This window comes from Hyla sarda, chromosome 8 (genome assembly GCF_029499605.1).
Source record: "Hyla sarda isolate aHylSar1 chromosome 8, aHylSar1.hap1, whole genome shotgun sequence".
Taxonomy (NCBI): Eukaryota; Metazoa; Chordata; class Amphibia; order Anura; family Hylidae; genus Hyla; species Hyla sarda.
In genome coordinates, this window is record NC_079196.1 from 201,414,690 (window position 1) to 201,437,328 (window position 22,639).

Below are 22,639 nucleotides of genomic sequence, written 5' to 3' on the forward strand. Positions count from 1 at the left end.
AAAAAAAATTGCAAACATTTTAGGAACGATGCCACGCCTATTTAGGGGTTGAGGCTGGCATTGTAACTCTGCTCTATTTAAAATATAACTGTAATGTTAGAAGAAAAATAGTTATAGTGCAGCACTGTGCACAATAATAATTTTTCCAAGTTACTTTCATTTTCAATTCAGCTTGTAAATAGCCATAGAAATCTTCCTTTGTACATGCTCACAGATGCTCAACACTATGTATTAGAAGATGGAGAGTTTTCTTTGTCTCCCTAGCACCCATTGACAGCTTTGTAGAATCATATTACATTCTATAGCACTGGGTCTCATGCTGACCATGGGTGCTATGTATAGTTATGAATGGCCTAGAGCATCTCTAAAATATGAAAGTAATTTAGAAACATTTTTATTGTGCACAGTGCTGCACTATAATTATTTTTCAGATATGGAGCTTTTCCTTAAAGCGCAACTGTCATGAACTTGAGGCTATATAACCTACACACAGCCTATGTACTTTGTGCAGATTGTGTCTACATTAGTGTTTTTACCTTAGTTCTCTCTGCTTTTATCACCCCAAAAAATGTTTTTGATAGCAGCCGCACACAGTCGGATAGGCGTGGTGCAAGGTTTGCTATGCCTCGCCGCCGCCATGCCTATCCCCTGTACATCAGCGCTGGGACCGCTGTGTAATTGACACACAGGTCCCAGAGCATGCGCATCTTAGCTTATCCCCCGTGCATGCCGCAGCTAAGGGATAAGCTAAGATGTGCATGCTCTGGGACCAGGGCCGTTTGAAAGAATTTGGGGGCCCCAAGCAAAATAGGGGGCACCACCACCCCCTCCTTCTTATTCCCCTCCTCCATGTCCTTCTTACTCCCCCCTCCCCCTCTCTGTGTCCTTCTTATTCCGTTCCCCGTGTCCTTCTTATTCCCCCCCCCCCCCATGTTTTTTTTTTTTACTCCCCCCTCTATGTTTTTTCCCCCTCCCTACCCTACCTATGTTCTCAGTTACCTCCTCCGGCTCCTTCACTGGACCCTGTAGTATGGCTGAGCTCCTCTACCTCCTGGCTGTCACTCAGTCCTGAAAGGAAGTGAGCACTCAGTGTACACTTCCTGTCAGTCCTGCCGGGAACAGGAAACTGAATCTCCCGTTCCTGTACTGCGCGGTACCTGGCTGGACTGACAGCCAGGAAGAAGAGGAGCTCGGCCACGCTACAGGGAAGGGGAGGAACTCAGGAGGTGACCAGGAGTGCTGCCACCGCCTGAGGCTCTCTATAGAGCGCTCAGATGGCTGCAGCCTTATAGGAAGCACAACAAGCACCAGCTCTGCTTGGGGCCCTGGGCCGGCTCGGGGCCCCAAGCATTTGCTTGGTTTGCCTGTCCTTTAGCGACGGGCCTGTCTGGGACCTGTGTGTCAATTACACAGCGGCCCCATCGCTGACGTACAGTGGATAAGCATGTCGGCAGCGGGGCATAGTGAACCTTGTTCCACGCCTAACCGAATGTGTATCATAAATGTATCATAAAGTTTTATTTCATTACCATTTCTTCTCCAGGAGTCCTCAGAACTATACAACCATTGAAATGAATCCACATACAGAGTTAACATTCGAATACTGATGACTGAAGCCCCACCAGTAAGAACGTGGACTACACACAGGGGACACATCTCAAGCTCAGCCATGTCTAGGATCACGTCTTAGCTGGGGTCCAAGCGTGCTCAACTTTAAAACTCCTCCAAATGACAAATATCCAAGGATATACAACTATTAAAAAGCGGACATCCTTAGTCTGGTATTACAATGCTAGAATATACCCAATCCAAGACCATCAATCCTTAATATCTCAGATCAAAGACATCTGGATTTCCATCACAATGGAGGAAGCTTCTCTAATGACGTTCAGTCTCTCGGTTATAGGTCACTAATGGATAGAATATACTGAAGTCACTTTAGTTGGGATTTCTAGCTCAAGAGCAGATGCCAAGGCCCAAAGAAGATGAATGCTACTCGATGGCTCCACATGATGGATGGGTCCGATCCAATTAACTGTCTTGGAGACGGAGATTTACTCACCGTTATTAGGCTTTAGATTTCTTCAGTTTTGCAAAGCAAAGGACATGAATATTTTTGTACAGTTTTTGTTTTCCAAGAAAAAATTTTTAATTAAAAAATAAAATAAAATGCGTAGATGGGTGTGAGGTGTCAAAAATGTATCTGGGCAGTGATGGTAGCTTGGTGGTCAAGAAGAGTAAGAACAATAGGGTCCAGCATCAGCCCCAATAACTCTGGTAAATTCTAGGTATGTATACCCCAATACAAAGGTCTCTCCATCTGTTGTGAAACTACAGCTCCAAGTATGCCCTGACAGCCGCAGGCCTGTTGGCCAGACATGTTGTCAATAGTTTTGATCACACCAGGTCTCACTACTGAGACCAGCTGCAATTACTAGTTATAAACTGGGGAAGTGCACGCCACTCACACTCCTGCTGTTAATCAAATCCAACCTTTTCACTGTTTGAGTCCATGAAACGAAAAGGCTGGGGAGTCGAGCGATATGCCGCACACTTCCCCAGCTTATAACTAGCAATCGCAGCAGGTTTCAGGAATAAGACCTGGAGCGATCAAAACTTTTGACGTGTGTGGACAACATGTCAAAAACATTTTTTTAATGACAATAACACTTTAAAGGGGTACTCCAGTGGAAAACTTTTTTTTTTTTTTTTTTTTAAATCAACTAGTTCCAGAAAGTTAAACAGATTTGTAAATTACTTCTATTAAAAAATCTTAAACCATCCAGTACTTATTAGCTGCTGAATACTACAGAGGAAATTCTTTTCTTTTTGGAACACAGTGCTCTCTGCTGACATCACGAGCACAGTGTTCCAAAAAGAAAAGAATTTCCTCTGTAGTATCCAGCAGATAATAACTACTGGAAGGATTAAGATTTTTTAATAGAAGTCATTTACAAATCTGTTTAACTTTCTGGCACCAGTTGATTTAAAAAATAAAAAATTTCCCCCGGAGTAACCCAAACTCAGGGACTGTCTAGTATAATTTTTAGCAGTCCCTTCCAAAAATGTTGCGTCTATGGAAAAGACAACATATGCCCTATGACTTGGGACCCCCTTGATTATCCAGGGCCAGTCTACTCTGGTGGACTGGCCCATTAATATGTCACAAGGTCGTCCAATCCATGTATGAGAATAGTTGGCATGTAATACTACATGTAAGTGTATGGCTGTATGGTGAAGATTACTGTATATAGTTACCGAAGAAGAAAATAATAATAAATCTGTATACAGTGAGCTCCCATTAAAGGGGTCTTCTTACTAAAAGCATTTATGAACTATTCACCGAGTTGGGATGAGATGGTTAGCATTGATGGTCTGACCACTGGAGAGCCTCAAAAAAAGTTTCCCAAGTGCTCCTCACATCTACCTGTGGTTCACCACAGAGTGTGATGTGAGGTGTAAGGGGGCAGATGTTATGGACCCAGGGGTAAATGGTATTAACCCCTTCTTGTCATGACGCCAGGGTGTGGTTTTCCTTTATAACCACCCGAAGGTAGTACCACTAATTCTAGGTTAGGCAGGCGCAATAGAGAGTCCAAGGCCAGGTTAAGGGTAACGGTAACTTTCCTGAGTTAACACAGATGGTACAGTCTATGCAGTTCAGCCAATATCCCAGAGAGGTGGCCAGTGACACAGGGGGACCTCGCAGGCTGGGACTTGCAGTGACTTGACAGACTATAATGCAGGCCATGGTGACTATATATGACTTGACTGTGATGGTGACAGACAATTGAGATGACGACTTACTCAGGACCGAATGGTGGCTGCAGTAATTTAGGCTTGAGGCCTCCAATGCTCTGGGCATGGACCCTGGGACACTTGACTGCACTGGACCTCAGCAGAAGTAGCAATGAGCTTACAGCCCCTCCCCATATTATATAGGGGGGCTGTGCACGGAGCCCATAGGTCACTTAGGATGTCACCTGGTCACTGGGGTTCTCTGGGTAACAATGCAATCATGTGGTAAAGATTTAAAGGTATATTACACTTACAATACATAACTACACATAACCTGTAAATACTATAGGGTTTGCTGTAGGAGAGCCCCAAAGGACACGCAGGGACACTGCCTGACAGGGCAGAAGTACATTACGGCAACATCCCATACTGAGACATTACAAACCCCCTTACTTAAATGAAGTCGCCCTCGGCGCCAGTCCTGGAGTGTGGAGGAGCGAAGTGGCCATGGGGCTGCATGCAGTCCTGGGACATTACACTTAACGTCATATCCAGGCTGTGCTTGAAGTGAATGGATGATTAATAAGAGTCTCTGTACAAATGAGAATAAGGACTATATATCACCAACAATATACGTATGACTATGTTATAAACACGACTTATGAGACTATGACTATGCATAGGACAACTATACATATGACTACAACTGAATATTTACTTTAGAGACAGAATGATTGCGGACTGGGTTGCCTGAGGATTTCTGCCCAATGCCTTGGCTACTGGGGTCCCTTGGCATGACACACTTCTCCCCAGAACACTAGATATATAGATTCTAGACAACAATTGACCCTTGTTACCTTAGACTTTTTAGTTACGTGCGTTGCGGGTACAGGAATACCTTCTGGCCAGCAAAGTATCCTGAGCAAGGGGACACAAGAAAATCACATAGACATATGACAATTTAAAGACATTTATATGGACTGGTATGTGGTAGTGTTATAGTCCTAATGACATGACTGATACGTGTGCATGACTATCTGTGTGATACTAGACTGTATTAGTATTTAGTCTTTAACTGTGCATGGTGTTGTCAGTGAGGTGGAAATGTTGCCTCTCCTAAATGGATCAGGATACCTCCTATTAAGAACTGCCAGACACCAGAAAAACACGGTACACTATGACTTTCATGTACAAACAATTTACAGACATTTTACTATAATACACTTTACAGAAGTACCAATAAGTGCAAAGTGGTAAGCAAAAATATATTACTCTCAATAAAATGTACACAAGTGTCCCTTGTACCGCTCGACAGTCCAGGTACAGTATAGAGTTCTCCTTAGAGAATCTCGACTAGGAGTCAGGTACAACACTTACAAGATTGGTTACACAAAATGGTCTTGACAAGTTCGTCAGGCTCTATACTTGAATGTAGCTTATAACCCGTAGCAACAAAAGTGTTCTCACACGTAACACAGTTAGTTGGTCTCGGCGACCATTTTGGTAAAGTTACTGTACACGAGTACACAAATAGGACGTTTCTTTACATGGGCATCTTTCCATCCCAGTCTCGCCTATCGGACTGTTTCCTAGGCTGTGACATAAACCTAGGACCGTGAGACTGGACCCCCTCCATGGGGTTCACATGGGTGCTCCACGCAACATGGGACAGACGGGACTCTGTGATGGTCGGGCTCACAGTGACCACCACTTGTACCGCAGCAGCTTTCGCCACTGGGGGAATAACAGTTGGTGCCTGGTGGGCCGGCCAAACCTCCGCAACAGCTGGAGTAGGCCGAGGCACTTTCGTTGGTGCCCGCTGACTAGGCCAAACCTCCTCGCTCCTAGGAGTAGGCCTGGGCACACTATCAGATTACTTTTGTAGGGGCAGGGGGAAAAAGGTGCTCCCTGATGTACTGGATAAGACTTGGCTCATCACCGACTAACCATTTAGGCAAGGATGGTGACTGCAGGTGTGCAGTGGACTCAACAGACTTCTAGGCCTGGGGGGCATGCTCTGGGCTGAGTGGAAGGAGGTGTAGAAAAAGTGGCTTCAGCCGGGGTACTTACTTCCGACTCTTCCTTGGGTATTTCGGCCTAGGACCCCCAGGTCCAGTGGTGAGGGGACAGCCTCACCGGCGATGATGCAGCAGATGATCCTGGTGTTCCCCTGTCTGTAGTCACTGGCCCTTAATTTGAGTGTGCTGTCTCTTTAAGAGGCTTGGTGATGTACTGCAGCGGCTGAGTCTTGACTGACTGGAACACTCTGTTGTGGGTGATCCCCTCCCTCTGTATTGTCCTTAAAGGAGTACTATGATGTGTTTTTGATTATCCCTCTGTGCCCGGGCTGCCAAACGAAACAAATCAAACTTTAACTCACCTTTCTACGTTCCCCATTGCGCCGATATCGGTCTCCTGTTCTCCGTTCCCTGTCTTCTTCTGCTTCTGGTGGGTCACGCTGCGCTGAGAAAAAATAAAACCCACTCTGTGACTAGCCCCACCCACAATAAGCCACACCCATACCCATTTGGGCACAGCACTACCAAGAGGTAGCATACCCCTTGGCCAGAATAATAATTACAATATTTTAGGATTATTATAAAATACAGATAGTGAAATGGAAAATTTCCCCTATAATTTGATCGATTGGTGGGAGTTGTAGTAGTCAGGATCAGGGAACCGCGGGCAAGTAAGTCAAGGTTGTTGTTTTAAATGCCGGAAGCCCAGGGATAATGGTTCAAAAAAGTTCTACTTCAGGAGTACCTCTTTAAGGGGTTAAAGGTCATATATACAGACAAAAGCAGAGACAATAAGACAATGGCAAATAACTTTTTAATAATTCTTCCAAACCTTGTACAGAGCGTATATTGTGAGTTATGTAGGTAAAGAGACAGGTATCAAATCATCACACAGAATCTTCTGTACAAATACGGTTTTTATCTGTTACAAAATTTCTGTTTCACTTGTAGGGATTACAAAAAGTAAGAAAGGAGCGCAAGGTCTGACCTGAAGGTAACAACCTAGTCAATGGCTTATAAGAGAGAGGGAGTCATATGGACTTTCTCATGGGTACTGCTATGAGGCTGGCATGTAATTAACCCAAATTTATAAGATTTTAGATTTTTCTGCAGGTAAAAAATAAATAAAATAAAAAAACACATCTCTCATATCACCATATCTCATCTACAGCCATTAGTCTCTGTAGCAGCTCTGAAGTGCTGGGGCATAACAATGATTTTGGAAAAGTTAGCGGAAAAATCAAAATTTTACCTCTACGCCAAATATAGAAAAAAAAAACACACAAAAAAAACAAGCAAACTGTTAATACTTTATTTACTTATCTAGTATTGGTTTAAAATTTTGCAAACTTTTCTCCTCCATTCACATCCAAAGCTAAACTTCAAGGGGTACTCCACTGCCCAAGCGTTCGGAACAATTTGTTTCGAACGCTGGGTGCGGGGGTCGTGACGCCACGCCCCCTCAATGCAAGTCTATGGGAGGGGGCGTGGCAGCCTGCACAAAATGTTCTGAACACTGGGGCAGTGGAGTACCCCTTTCAGAACTATGCTGGTTTCCTGTTTCAGAGCACAGTGCATTGTGGGTGTTCTGTCATACTGGAGACGCTTTAGCCGGTCACCGGGGGTCGAGCTCCCAGCGAGCAGATGATTTCATTGGAGGAAAAGGCGGAGAACAGCCAGACATTTCCCGCTCCTGCAGCAGACCGTAAAGAAGTGTAGTATTACAGTGCCTCGCATAAGTATTCACCCCCTTATGGTTGTGCCGTATTCTTTCCTTTCATATTATAAAATGTCCAAAGCTTAGGATTTAAAAAAAAAAAAAAAAAAAAAAAAAAAAAAAACCTAACCATGCTTTGTACCTCTCCACAACTTTATCTTTGACCTACTTGGTGAGCTCCTTGGTCTTCATGCAGCTGTTTGTTCAGTAATGCTCTCTTACAAACTCTGAGGCTTTCACAGAACAGGTGTGTTTGTTCTGGGATAAAATTGCAGACAGGTGGAGCCTATTTACTAATTATGTCACTTGTCCAGGGCTTTACAGTAAAGGGGGTTAATACATAATGCATTTTTCAGATTTTTTTTTGTCACTTATTTAAAAAAATGCATGTTGGATTATTTTGTGTTGGTCTATTAACCCCTTTAAGACACAGCCAGTTTTATTTTTGTATTTTCGTTCGCCTTTTTATGAGCCATAACTCGTTTGTGTGAATAATTGTACTTGTAATGACACCTTAAATTTTACTCTAACACGTATGACACAACCAAATAAAAATTAGGAAAATTTAGGAAAATTCAAAGGAAAACCACTGCAAATTTTGGAGGGTTTCGTTTTTGGGCAATGCACTGTATGGTAAAAAACGTTTTACATGTTATCTTTATTCTGTAGCTCAATAAGATTAAATCGATACACGTTACATGCTTGTCTGTTAGGCTGGGTTCACACTACGATTTGACAATATGGTCACCGGATCTGACTGGGGGAGTGAAAACCGGGCGCTCCCGTATTTCAGCAAGACCCGGCCTGTATTTCATTCATTTGAATGAGCCGATTGGAGTCAGATAGTGACTCCAATCAGCAAATTTTTGCCGCGTATCCAGTTTTGTGACCAGAACTAAAACCGTGGTAGGCCATGGTTTTAGGTCCGGTCAAAAAAACGGATAGGGGGCATAAATGAGCTGACCGGAGTGACTGTATCGTCAGATCGTAGTGTGATCCCAGCCTTACTGTACTACGTTAAAAAACATAATAATAATTAAAATTGAACAAAATTAGTATGTTTGAAATCTTTCTATTCTGATCCCAATAACTTTCTCACTTTTCCATATACGAGCTTATTTCTTGTGCCCGTATCTGTAGTTTTCATTGTTTCCACTTTTTGCGTATATGACTTTTTTTTATTTTTATTTTTTTTATGTCCCCATAGGGGACTATCTGTATCAATCATTAGATTATTACTGATGACTGCTATGCATATCACTGATCAGTAATTTCGACAATCTACTTCTCGGGTCTGCTAGAAGGCAGAGCAGCCGGAAGGGCAGATGAGGGGACATCTGGCAGCCATTACGACTCCTTTAACTCCTGCGATTATGCTGCAGGTGGTCCGTTGAGTCCCCCACCTGACCATAGTCTTGATAATGCTGTATTGATCACAGCATCTGAGGGCTTAATGGCGGGCACCAGCAAGATCGCTGCCATTACCGGCTGAGCCGTTGTGCATAAAGCGAGCGCGGCTCCTTGGCTCCCTTCATGTACAGGACGTAAATGTACGTCCTGGTGTTTTAGGTACCATCGCACCAGGAGGCATGTCCATTGTGGGAAATGTATCAAAACCTGTGTAGAGGAAAAGTTGCCCATAACAATCAATGAGATCGCTTCTTTCACTTTTATAAAGGCCTCTGAAAGATGAAAGAAGCCATCTGATTGGTTGCTCTGGGCAACTGGGCAACTTTTCCTCTGCACAGGTTTTGATAAATCTCCCCCACTGTCCTTAAAGGGGTACTCCAGTGGAAAACTTTTTTTTTTTATCAAATGGTGCCAGAAAGTTAAACAGATTTGTAAATTACTTATATTAAAAAAATCTTAATCCTTCCAGTACTTATTAGCTGCTGAATACTACAGAGGAGCTCTCTGCTGACATCATGACCACAGTGCTCTCTGCTGACACCTCTTTCCATTTTGGGAACTGTCCAGAGCAGCATATGTTTTCTATGGGGATTTTCTCCTACTCTGGACAGTTCTTAAAATGGACAGAGATGTCAGCAGAGAGCACCGTGCTCGTGATGTCAGCAGAGAGCTCTGTGTTCCAAAAAGAAAATAATTTCCTCTGTAGTATTCAGCAGCTAATAAGTACTGGAAGGAATAAGATTTTTTAAAAGAAGTCATTTACAAAATCTGTTTAACTTTCTGGCACTTTTTTTTTTATCAACTGGTGCCATAAAGTTAAACAGATTTTGTAAATGACTTCTTTTAAAAAATCTTAATCCTTTCAGTAATTTTAGGAGCTGTATGCTACAGAGGAAATTCTTTTCTTTTTGAATTCCTTTTTTGTCTTGTACACAGTGCTCTATGCTGACACCTGATGTCCATATTAGGAACTGTCCAGAGCAGGAGAAAATCCCCATAGCAAACTTATGCTGCTCTGGACAGTTCCTGACATGGACAGAGGGGTCAGCAGAGAGCACTGTGGACAAGACAAAAAAGAAATTCAAAAAGAAAATAATTTCCTCTGTAGCATACAGCTGCTAAAAAGTACTGGAAGGGTAAAGATTTTTTGATAGAAGTCATTTACAAATCTGTTTAACTTTTCACCGGAGTACCCCTTTAAGGGGTTAAATAAAAATCCCAATTATATACTGAAATAAACATACGTTATCCTAATATTCACGACTCTGAGCCCCAATTTCTGTATTCTATTTCACATTTTTCGGCACCGTGGGTATAGGTGTTATTTGGGCAGCACGAGTCTCAGGTTGCCAGGTCAATAGGAGCCTCTCTACCACTCTTTTTGCTTGTTAAATAAAAACCCCAATGAAATACATTTGATGGTTATACCATGACAAAGTGTAGAAAAGTCCAAGGGTGGTGAATACTTATGCAAGTCACTGTACACGGTGGCCATACAGATGAGTTGCTAGTCTACATAACACATGGACAGATAGAGCCAGCGACACCGGGGGCCACTCTTACCCAAACCCCACCGGTAATACCCCGGAGCGTATTTATCAGTGTATTTCCACCACCATGAAAAGTAGGTTTTTTTTGTGGATGTCCTCCACTTTTCCAGCACAGGAATTGGGTCGACGCACGTCAAATCTATCACTGTTTTCCCCAAAGACTGATTCATTAACAAGGTGCTGCATTCATATACTGAAAATGACAAGGGTACTCCGAAGAAAAATAAAAAAATTCAGATCAACCGGTGCCAGAAAGTTATACTGATTTGTAAATTACTTCTATTTAAAAATCTTATCCCTTCCAGTACTTATCAGCTGCTGTATGCTCCAGAGGAAGTTCTTTTCTTTTTGAATTTCCTTTCTGTCTAACCACAGTGCTCTCTGCTGACACCTCTGTCCATTTTAGGAACTGTCCAGAGTAAAAGCAAATCCCCCCATAGCAAACCTCTCCTTCTCTGGACAGTTCCTAAAATGGAAGCAGAAAGCACTGTGGTCAGACAGAAATTCAAAAAGAGTACAACAGCAGTTGATAAGTACTGGAAGTTGTGTAGTTTTTTTCTGTATGACCACAGCGCTCTCTGCTGCCACCTCTGTCGGGAACTGTCCGGAGCAGGAGAGGTTTGCTATGGAGAGTTCCTGACAGGTGTCAGCAGAGAGCACTGTGGTCAGACTGGAAAGAACTACACAACAGCAGCTGATAAGTGCTGGAAGGATTCAGATTTTTAAACAGAATTAATTTAAAAATCTTTTTAGCATTCTGGCACCAGTTGATTTGAAAACATTTTTTCTTTCCCCTGGAGTACCCCTTTAAGACAATGTTTCCCAACCAGTGTGCCTCCAGCTGTTGCAAAACTTCAACTCCCAGCATGCCCGGACAGCCGAAGACACAGGTTGATTTGAAAACAATTTTCTTTCCTCTGGAGTACCCCTTTAACCATTCCCTAAGACAGTGTTTCCCAACCAGTGTGACTCCAGCTGTTGCAAAACTACAACTCCCAGCATGCCCGGACAGCCGAAGACACAGGTTGATTTGAAAACAATTTTCTTTCCTCTGGAGTACCCCTTTAACCATTCCCTAAGACAGTGTTTCCCAACCAGTGTGCCTCCAGCTGTTGCAAAACTACAACTCCCAGCATGCCCGGACAGCCAAAGGCTGTCCGGGCATGCTGGGAGTTGTAGTTTTGTAACAGCTGGAGGCACACTGGTTGGGAAACACAGCCCTAAGAGGTTCTATTGTCCTCCGTATCTGTTGTCCTCTGATCAGCCTCCTCTCTGTATCTACTGGGGGTTCCAATGACTGATGATGCAGATGTCTTCTCCATCTACGAAAAGGAAAGCGCTTTAATTCGGACACTAGCTGTACAGTGGAATGTATAAGAACATATCCACAGCATAGCCTCATATAACACATAGAGACGACGCTCGAGTCTTGAAAGAGGACATAAGATCTCAGGACCGGGGTCCTGAGCTCTTATGTCCTCTTTCAAGACTCGAGCGTCGTCTGCTCTACAATAGTTCCATCTTGAAGTGTCCAAAATCGGGCAGCGGAGGCTCAGTCTCTTGGCCATTGCTGAACGGCATACAGGTCTGAGAAAGCTTTGCCCCCAGCTGTTGGATCTGTGATAGCACCTCCTGGTGGTTGCACTGCCGTTGCCTCATCTGTTCTTGTTCCCACCGGTTCTGCCTTTCTATAAGGGTCTGCATGACTTGCGTCATCCTGTGCAGCTCCCCTCTTATGGAGTCCAATTGTTCTGCACTTACTTCTGCCTTGGCTGGAGGAAAGGACGGTGCCGTCTGTGTGCTCGCGTCTTTTATCTAGAAGAAACGGAGAAGAACGAGTACAGAAAACCTGCAGCTGTAGACTCCGTTATGTCTGTTTCGGGTGATATATACTGTGATATCGCTGGAACATGGAGGTTGATTGAACACTAGGACATAAGGGATACTATCACCTACAAACTAGACAAATTTTATAAACCCACTAGGACACCGGGGTGGTACTGTCAACCCCACCAGACTCCCAGGATGCTATCATAGGAAGACCAGGCAACATAAGATAACAATGTTGGCCAACTAGAGAGTACATATGACACTACTAATGTTCTAGGCATCAGTGAACCCCAGGAGATGGCAATTGTGGTCATTCCCCCCCCCCCCACTCTACACACGGATAGTATTATTACAACACTAGACACCAGGGAGGGTAATATTGATCCCATTACATACCAGGGAGGGAATTATTGACCCTACTAGTCATCAGGGAGTGTTTTATGGACTCCACTAGACACCAGTGATGGTAATATAATCCCACTAGACAGCAGGGATAATATTATTGACTCCACCAAAGATCAGGGATGGTATTATTTACTCCACTAGACACTAAGGAGGGTAAAATTGATCCCATTACACACCAGGGAGGGTAATATTGACCCTACTAGTCATCAGGAAGGGTATTATGTACTCCACTAGACACCAGTGATGGTAATATAACCCCACTAGACAGCAGGGATGGTATTATTGACTCCACCAGAGACCAGGGAGGGTAATATTGATCCCACTAGACAACAGGGGTGGTATTATTAATCCTATTAGACAGCAGGGATGATATTATTGACTTCACTAAAAAGCAGGGATGGTATTATTGACCTCACTACACAGTAGAAATATTATTACTTACCCTATTAGACCGCTTGGATGGTGTTATTAACCTCACTAGAGACCAGAGATAGTATTTTTAACCCCAGAAGGAAGAAACCAAAGATGGTTTTATTAACCCCACTACACACCAGGGATGGTATTATTAACCCCACTACACACCAGGGATGGTATTATTAACCCCACTACACACCAGGGTGGTATTATTAACCCCGCTACACACCAGGGATGGTAGGATTAACCCCACTACACACCAGGGATGGTATTATTAACCCCACTACACACCAGGGATGGTATTATTAACCCCACTACACACCAGGGATGGTATTATTAACCCCACTACACACCAGGGATTGTATTATTAACCCCACTACACACCAGGGATTGTATTATTAACCCCACTACACACCAGGGATGGTATTATTAACCCCACTACACACCAGGGATGGTATTATTAACCCCACTACACACCAGGGATGGTATTATTAACCCACTACACACCAGGGATGGTATTATTAACCCCACTACACACCAGGGATGGTATGATTAACCCCACTACACACCAGGGATGGTATTGTATACCCCACTACACACCAGGGATGGTATTATTAACCCATACGGTAGAACCCAAAGATGGTATTATTGACACCACTAGACACCAAGGATACCTGAGTGCTTCCTTTGACCTCAGGTCTTACAGGATGCTGATGGCTTGTTGCAGAAAGTGTATATTGTCCTCCCTGATTCGGGGTCTGACCTCCATTTTGAAATATTACCTAATACAGAAAAACAAGAAAACAAAAGTCACTCTCTCTTATAACTATAGTTGCACAGAATTGGCTTGCAAAAGGATCTTTCCCAGTACCTTCTTCTGTAAGGTGATGGCTTTGTCTACTAACTTCTTTGTGACAAGCAGCGCTGGGTTCCTGGGTATGGGCAGCGGTGTCCTTGCTCTCCCATTAATGTGATTATGAGATGTTAGATATGTAGGGTTGGGGCGAGTCGCACTCAGTGGGGGATGCTGGGTAGGACGGATAGTACAGGATCCTTGAAAAAGCAAATGGAATACTTCCGGTTAGTATTGTAGAATATGACCATTCCACCTTGACCAAAAGGGGTCTCCCAACCTAGCTTCTCAAGATGCCCCTGGATGAATTGTTATTAAAGGAGTATTCCGGCTTTATACATCTTATCCCCTATGCAAAGGACAGGGGATAAGATGTATGATCGCAGGGGTCCCGCCACTGGGGACCCCTGCGATCTCAGTGCAGCCCCCGGCATCCTGTGCCGGGCGCTGACTCCGAGACGGGGGATGTGCCATGCCCCGTAGTGAGGTCACGGCCACATCCCCTCCATTCATGTCTATGGGAGGGGGCGTGAGCCCCCTCCCAGAGACATGAATGGAGTGGGCGTGGTGTCACTAGGGAGTATTACTAGGGGATCACTAGGGGGCGTCACGTCATGGCTACGACCCCTCAATTCATGTTTATGGGAAGGAGCATGAGCCCCCTCCCATAGACATAATAGAGGGGGCATGACATCATGGCAATGCCCCCTTCATTCATGTCTATTGGAGGGAGTGTGAGCCCCCTCCCATAGACATGAATGGAGGAGGCATGGTGTGTCACTAGGGGATCGCTAGGGGGCGTGACGTCATGGCAATGCCCCCTTCATTCATGTCTATTGGAGGGAGCGTGAGCCCCTCCCATAGACATAAATGGAGGGGGCGTGGCATAATGTCACTAGGGGGCGTCACTAGGGGGGGGCTGAGATCATAGCCACGCCCCCTCCATTCATGTCTATTGGAGGGAGCATGAGCCCCCTCCCATAGACATAATAGAGGGGGCGTGGCATGATGTCACGAGGGGGGGCGTCACTGGGGGGGGCATGACATCATGACCATGCCCCCTCCATTCATGTCTATTGGAGGGAGTGTGAGCCCCCTCCCATAGACATGAATGGAGGAGGCATGGTGTGTCACTAGGGGGTATTACTAGGGGATTGCTAGGGGGCGTGACGTCATGGTAATGCCCCCTTCATTCATGTCTATTGGAGGGAGCGTGAGCCTCCTCCCATAGACATAAATGGAGCGGGCGTGGCATGATGTCACTAGGGGGCGTCACTAGGGGGGGGCTGAGATCATGGCCACGCCCCCTCCATTCATGTCTATTGGAGGGAGCGTGAGCCCCCTCCCATAAACATGAATTAAGGGGGCATGGTGTGACATCACTAGGGGGCGTGGCCGTGACGTTAAGTCCCCGTTTCGGAGGCAGCACTCAGCACAGAATGCCAGAGGCTGCACTGAGATGGCGGGGGGCCCCAGCGGCGGGAACCCTGGTATCATATATCTTATCCCCTGTCCTTTGGATAGGAAATAAGATGTATAAAGCCGGAATACCCCTTTAAGTAATGGATACTTACGTGTCTCCTGAACCCGCGGTCCTTGTGACACCGTCTGACCTTGAGGCACAGTTCTTAATACACTGGTTGGTGGCTCCAGGGATGGATTTCCTTGAGAAAGAGAAGTCACACTCACAATCTTTATCCCTTCTTCTTTGCCATCTTGTGGTTTCAGGTCACTGGTGGTTTGCTGGGCACTGGGTACCTGAGAAGCCCCCTCCCTTTTCTGGCCACCATTGTCCTGTAGAAGGCTCCAGAGCTGGGCTTGTTCCCATGGTTGTCCTTTTGCAGGTAGGTTCTGGGGAGCACCACAAGACTTCTCAGGTTCTATATTCTTACGTTTCAGGTAGAGGTAGATGGCTTGTGGGGTCACCTTTATATTGTCCAACTCAAGGACCTTTTTGATTTTACGGAAGCTCAGACCGGCTTTCCTCAACACCACGATCCTGTGCTTTGCCTGATCATCCAGTCGGCCCATAACTGCAGGTGTCTAGGACTTCACAAGATGGCGGCACGGAGAAGAGTCCTGGGAGGAAATCCAAGTATATCATCACCGAAATAAAGATAAATATATTCATCCTAATACACAGACCTCTCCTCCTCCTACTACACAGACCTCTCCTCCTCCTAATACACAGACCTCTCCTCCTCCTAATACACAGACATCAGGACACAGACCTCTCCTCCTCCTAATACACAGACATCAGGACACAGACCTCTCCTCCTCCTAATACACAGACATCAGGACACAGCCCTCTCCTCCTCCTAATACACAGACATCAGGACACAGACCCCTCCTCCTAATAATACACAGACATCAGGACACAGACCCCTCCTCCTCCTAATACACAGACATCAGGACACAGACCTCTCCTCCTCCTAATACACAGACATCAGGACACAGACCCCTCCTCCTCCTAATACACAGACATCAGGACACAGACCTCTCCTCCTCCTAATACACAGACATCAGGACACAGACCTCTCCTCCTAATACACAGACATCAGGACACAGACCTCTCCTCCTAATACACAGACATAAGGACACAGACCTCTCCTCCTAATACACAGACATCAGGACACAGACCTCTCCTCCTAATACACAGACATCAGGACACAGACCCCTCCTCCTCCTCCTAATACACAGACATCAGGACACAGACCCCTCCTCCTAATACACAGACATCAGGACACAGACCTCTCCTCCTAATACACAGACATCAGGACACAGACCTCTCCTCCTAATACACAGACATCAGGACACAGACCTCTCCTCCTCCTAATACACAGACATCAGGACACAGACCTCTCCTCCTCCTAATACACAGACATCAGGACACAGACCTCTCCTCCTAATACACAGACATCAGGACACAGACCCCTCCTAATACACAGACATCAGGACACAGACCCCTCCTAATACACAGACATCAGGACACAGACCCCTCCTCCTCCTCCCAATACACAGACATCAGGGCACAGACCTCTCCTCCTCCTAATACACAGACATCAGGACACAGCCCTCTCCTCCTCCTAATACACAGACATCAGGACACAGACCCCTCCTCCTCCTCCTAATACACAGATATCAGGACACAGACCTCTCCTCCTCCTAATACACAGACCTCTCCTCCTCCTAATACACAGACATCAGGACACAGACCTCTCCTCCTCCTAATACACAGACATCAGGACACAGACCCCTCCTCCTCCTAATACACAGACATCAGGACACAGCCCTCTCCTCCTCCTAATACACAGATATCAGGACACAGACCTCTCCTCCTCCTACTACACAGACCTCTCCTCCTCCTAATACACAGACCTCTCCTCCTCCTAATACACAGACATCAGGACACAGACCTCTCCTCCTCCTAATACACAGACATCAGGACACAGACCTCTCCTCCTCCTAATACACAGACATCAGGACACAGACCTCTCCTCCTCCTAATACACAGACATCAGGACACAGACCCCTCCTCCTAATAATACACAGACATCAGGACACAGACCCCTCCTCCTCCTAATACACAGACATCAGGACACAGACCTCTCCTCCTCCTAATACACAGACATCAGGACACAGACCCCTCCTCCTCCTAATACACAGACATCAGGACACAGACCTCTCCTCCTCCTAATACACAGACATCAGGACACAGACCTCTCCTCCTAATACACAGACATCAGGACACAGACCCCTCCTCCTCCTAATACACAGACATCAGGACACAGACCTCTCCTCCTCCTAATACACAGACATAAGGACACAGACCTCTCCTCCTAATACACAGACATCAGGACACAGACCTCTCCTCCTAATACACAGACATCAGGACACAGACCCCTCCTCCTCCTCCTAATACACAGACATCAGGACACAGACCTCTCCTCCTCCTAATACACAGACATCAGGACACAGACCTCTCCTCCTAATACACAGACATCAGGACACAGACCCCTCCTAATACACAGACATCAGGACACAGACCCCTCCTAATACACAGACATCAGGACACAGACCCCTCCTCCTCCTCCCAATACACAGACATCAGGGCACAGACCTCTCCTCCTCCTAATACACAGACATCAGGACACAGACCCCTCCTCCTCCTAATACACAGACATCAGGACACAGCCCTCTCCTCCTCCTAATACACAGACATCAGGACACAGACCCCTCCTCCTCCTCCTAATACACAGATATCAGGACACAGACCTCTCCTCCTCCTAATACACAGACCTCTCCTCCTCCTAATACACAGACATCAGGACACAGACCTCTCCTCCTCCTAATACACAGGCATCAGGACACAGACCTCTCCTCCTCCTAATACACAGACATCAGGACACAGACCTCTCCTCCTCCTAATACACAGACATCAGGACACAGACCTCTCCTCCTCATAATACACAGACATCAGGACACAGGCCCCTTCTCCTCCTAATACACAGACATCAGGACACAGACCTTTCCTCCTAATACACAGACATCAGGACACAGACCTTTCCTCCTAATACACAGACATCAGGACACAGCCCTCTCCTCCTTCTAATACACAGATATCAGGACACAGACCTCTCCTCCTCCTAATACACAGACATCAGGACACAGACCTCCCCTCCTCCTCCTAATACACAGACATCAGGACACAGACCTCTCCTCCTCCTAATACACAGACCTCCCCTCCTCCTCCTAATACACAGACATCAGGAAACAGCCCTCTCCTCCTTCTAATACACAGACATCAGGACACAGACCTCTCCTCCTCCTAATACACAGACATCAGGACACAGACCTCTCCTCCTCCTAATACACAGACATCAGGACACAGACCCCTCCTCCTCCTAATACACAGACATCAGGACACAGACCTCTCCTCCTCCTAATACACAGACATCAGGACACAGACCCCTCCTCCTCCTAATGCACAGACATCAGGACACAGACCTCTCCTCCTCCTAATACACATATCAGGACACAGACCCCTCCTCCTCCTAATACACAGACTCCTCCTCCTCCTAATGCACAGACATCAGGACACAGACCACTCCTCCTCCTAATACACAGACATCAGGACACAGCCCTCTCCTCCTCCTAATACACATATCAGGACACAGACCTCTCCTCCTCCTAATACACAGACATCAGGACACAGACCTTTCCTCCTCCTAATACACAGACATCAGGACACTCTCCTCCTCCTAATACACAGACATCAGGACACAGACCTCTCCTCCTCCTAATACACAGACATCAGGACACAGCCCTCTCCTCCTCCTAATACACAGACATCAGGACACAGACCTCTCCTCCTCCTAATACACAGACATCAGGACACAGCCCTCTCCTCCTCCTAATACACAGACATCAGGACACCGACCTCTCCTCCTCCTAATACACAGACATCAGGACACAGACCTCTCCTCCTCCTAATACACAGACATCAGGACACAGACCCCTCCTCCTTCTAATACACAGACACCAGGACACAGACCTCTCCTCCTCCTAATACACAGACATCAGGACACAGACCCCTCCTCCTCCTAATACACAGACATCAGGACACAGACCCCTCCTCCTCCTAATACACAGACATCAGGACACAGACCCATCCTCCTCCTAATACAAAGACATCAGGGCACAGACCCCTCCTCCTCCTAATACACAGACATCAGGACACAGACCTCTCCTCCTCCTAATACACAGACATCAGGACACAGACCTCTCCTCCTAATACACAGACATCAGGACACAGACCTCTCCTCCTAATACACAGACATCAGGACACAGACCCCTCCTCCTCCTCCTAATACACAGACATCAGGACACAGACCTCTCCTCCTCCTAATACACAGACATCAGGACACAGACCTCTCCTCCTAATACACAGACATCAGGACACAGACCCCTCCTAATACACAGACATCAGGACACAGACCCCTCCTAATACACAGACATCAGGACACAGACCCCTCCTCCTCCTCCCAATACACAGACATCAGGGCACAGACCTCTCCTCCTCCTAATACACAGACATCAGGACACAGACCCCTCCTCCTCCTAATACACAGACATCAGGACACAGCCCTCTCCTCCTCCTAATACACAGACATCAGGACACAGACCCCTCCTCCTCCTCCTAATACACAGATATCAGGACACAGACCTCTCCTCCTCCTAATACACAGACCTCTCCTCCTCCTAATACACAGACATCAGGACACAGACCTCTCCTCCTCCTAATACACAGGCATCAGGACACAGACCTCTCCTCCTCCTAATACACAGACATCAGGACACAGACCTCTCCTCCTCCTAATACACAGACATCAGGACACAGACCTCTCCTCCTCATAATACACAGACATCAGGACACAGGCCCCTTCTCCTCCTAATACACAGACATCAGGACACAGACCTTTCCTCCTAATACACAGACATCAGGACACAGACCTTTCCTCCTAATTCACAGACATCAGGACACAGCCCTCTCCTCCTTCTAATACACAGATATCAGGACACAGACCTCTCCTCCTCCTAATACACAGACATCAGGACACAGACCTCCCCTCCTCCTCCTAATACACAGACATCAGGACACAGACCTCTCCTCCTCCTAATACACAGACATCAGGACACAGACCTCCCCTCCTCCTCCTAATACACAGACATCAGGAAACAGCCCTCTCCTCCTTCTAATACACAGACATCAGGACACAGACCTCTCCTCCTCCTAATACACAGACATCAGGACACAGACCTCTCCTCCTCCTAATACACAGACATCAGGACACAGACCCCTCCTCCTCCTAATACACAGACATCAGGACACAGACCTCTCCTCCTCCTAATACACAGACATCAGGACACAGACCCCTCCTCCTCCTAATGCACAGACATCAGGACACAGACCTCTCCTCCTCCTAATACACATATCAGGACACAGACCCCTCCTCCTCCTAATACACAGACTCCTCCTCCTCCTAATGCACAGACATCAGGACACAGACCTCTCCTCCTCCTAATAAACATATCAGGACACAGACCTCTCCTCCTCCTAATACACAGACATCAGGACACAGACCTTTCCTCCTCCTAATACACAGACATCAGGACACTCTCCTCCTCCTAATACACAGACATCAGGACACAGACCTCTCCTCCTCCTAATACACAGACATCAGGACACAGCCCTCTCCTCCTCCTAATACACAGACATCAGGACACAGACCTCTCCTCCTCCTAATACACAGACATCAGGACACAGCCCTCTCCTCCTCCTAATACACAGACATCAGGACACCGACCTCTCCTCCTCCTAATACACAGACATCAGGACACAGACCTCTCCTCCTCCTAATACACAGACATCAGGACACAGACCCCTCCTCCTTCTAATACACAGACATCAGGACACAGACCCCTCCTCCTCCTAATACACAGACATCAGGACACAGACCCATCCTCCTCCTAATACAAAGACATCAGGGCACAGACCCCTCCTCCTCCTAATACACAGACATCAGGACACAGACCTCTCCTCCTCCTAATACACAGACATCAGGACACAGCCCTCTCCTCCTCCTAATACACAGACACCAGGACACAGACCTCTCCTCCTCCTAATACACAGACATCAGGACACAGACCCCTCCTCCTCCTAAAACACAGACACCAGGACACAGACCTCTCCTCCTCCTAATACACAGACATCAGGACACAGACCCCTCCTCCTCCTAATACACAGACATCAGGACACAGACCTCTCCTCCTCCTAATACACAGACATCAGGACACAGACCCCTCCTCCTCCTAATACACAGACATCAGTACACAGACCCCTCCTCCTCCTAATACACAGACCTCTCCTCCTCCTAATACACAGACATCAGGACACAGACCTCTCCTCCTCCTAATACACAGACATCAGGACACAGACCCCTCCTCCTCCTAATACACAGACATCAGGACACAGACCCCTCCTCCTCCTAATACATAGACATCAGGACACAGACCCCTCCTCCTCCTAATACACAGACATCAGGACACAGACCCCTCCTCCTCCTAATACACAGACATCAGGACACAGACCTCTCCTCCTCCTAATACACAGACATCAGGACACAGACCTCTCCTCCTCCTTATACACAGACATCAGGACACAGACCTCTCCTCCTAATACACAGACATCAGGACACAGCCCTCTCCTCCTCCTAATACACAGACATCAGGACACAGCCCTCTCCTCCTCCTAATACACAGACATCAGGACACAGACCCCTCCTCCTCCTAATACACAGACATCAGGACACAGCCCTCTCCTCCTCCTAATACACAGACATCAGGACACAGACCGCTCCTCCTCCTAATACACAGACATCAGGACACAGACCTCTCCTCCTCCTAATACACAGACATCAGGACACAGACCTCTCCTCCTCCTAATACACAGACATCAGGACACAGACCTCTCCTCCTAATACACAGACATCAGGACACAGACCCCTCCTCCTCCTCCTAATACACAGACATAAGGACACAGACCTCTCCTCCTCCTCCTCCTAATACACAGACATCAGGACACAGAGCTCTCCTCCTCCTTATACACAGACATCAGGACACAGACCTCTCCTCCTAATACACA

At 46.5% G+C, this 22,639-nt stretch overlaps 2 protein-coding genes across 3 annotated transcripts in view; one reads left to right on the plus strand and one right to left on the minus strand.

The window, feature by feature from the left end:
- Window positions 1-2,170, plus strand: part of LOC130284591 (uncharacterized) — a 53,633-nt gene extending 51,463 nt beyond the window's left edge. For both annotated transcript variants that reach the window (XM_056535067.1, XM_056535069.1), the window contains exon 15: window positions 1,544-2,170. In XM_056535067.1, the coding sequence (XP_056391042.1) occupies window positions 1,544-1,607 (64 nt within the window). In that variant the 3' untranslated portion in view covers window positions 1,608-2,170. The remainder of the gene's footprint in view (window positions 1-1,543) is intronic.
- Window positions 2,171-11,624: 9,454 nt separating this feature from the next.
- The window catches only part of LOC130284394 (uncharacterized), a 43,220-nt gene continuing 32,205 nt past the window's right edge, over window positions 11,625-22,639 (minus strand). The window contains exons 2-5 of the mRNA XM_056534704.1: window positions 15,510-16,014; window positions 13,954-14,135; window positions 13,757-13,864; window positions 11,625-12,248 (exon numbers count right to left, since the gene is read on the minus strand). Coding sequence (XP_056390679.1) covers window positions 11,940-12,248; window positions 13,757-13,864; window positions 13,954-14,135; window positions 15,510-15,966 — 1,056 coding nt within the window. The 5' untranslated portion in view covers window positions 15,967-16,014 and the 3' untranslated portion in view covers window positions 11,625-11,939. The remainder of the gene's footprint in view (window positions 12,249-13,756; window positions 13,865-13,953; window positions 14,136-15,509; window positions 16,015-22,639) is intronic.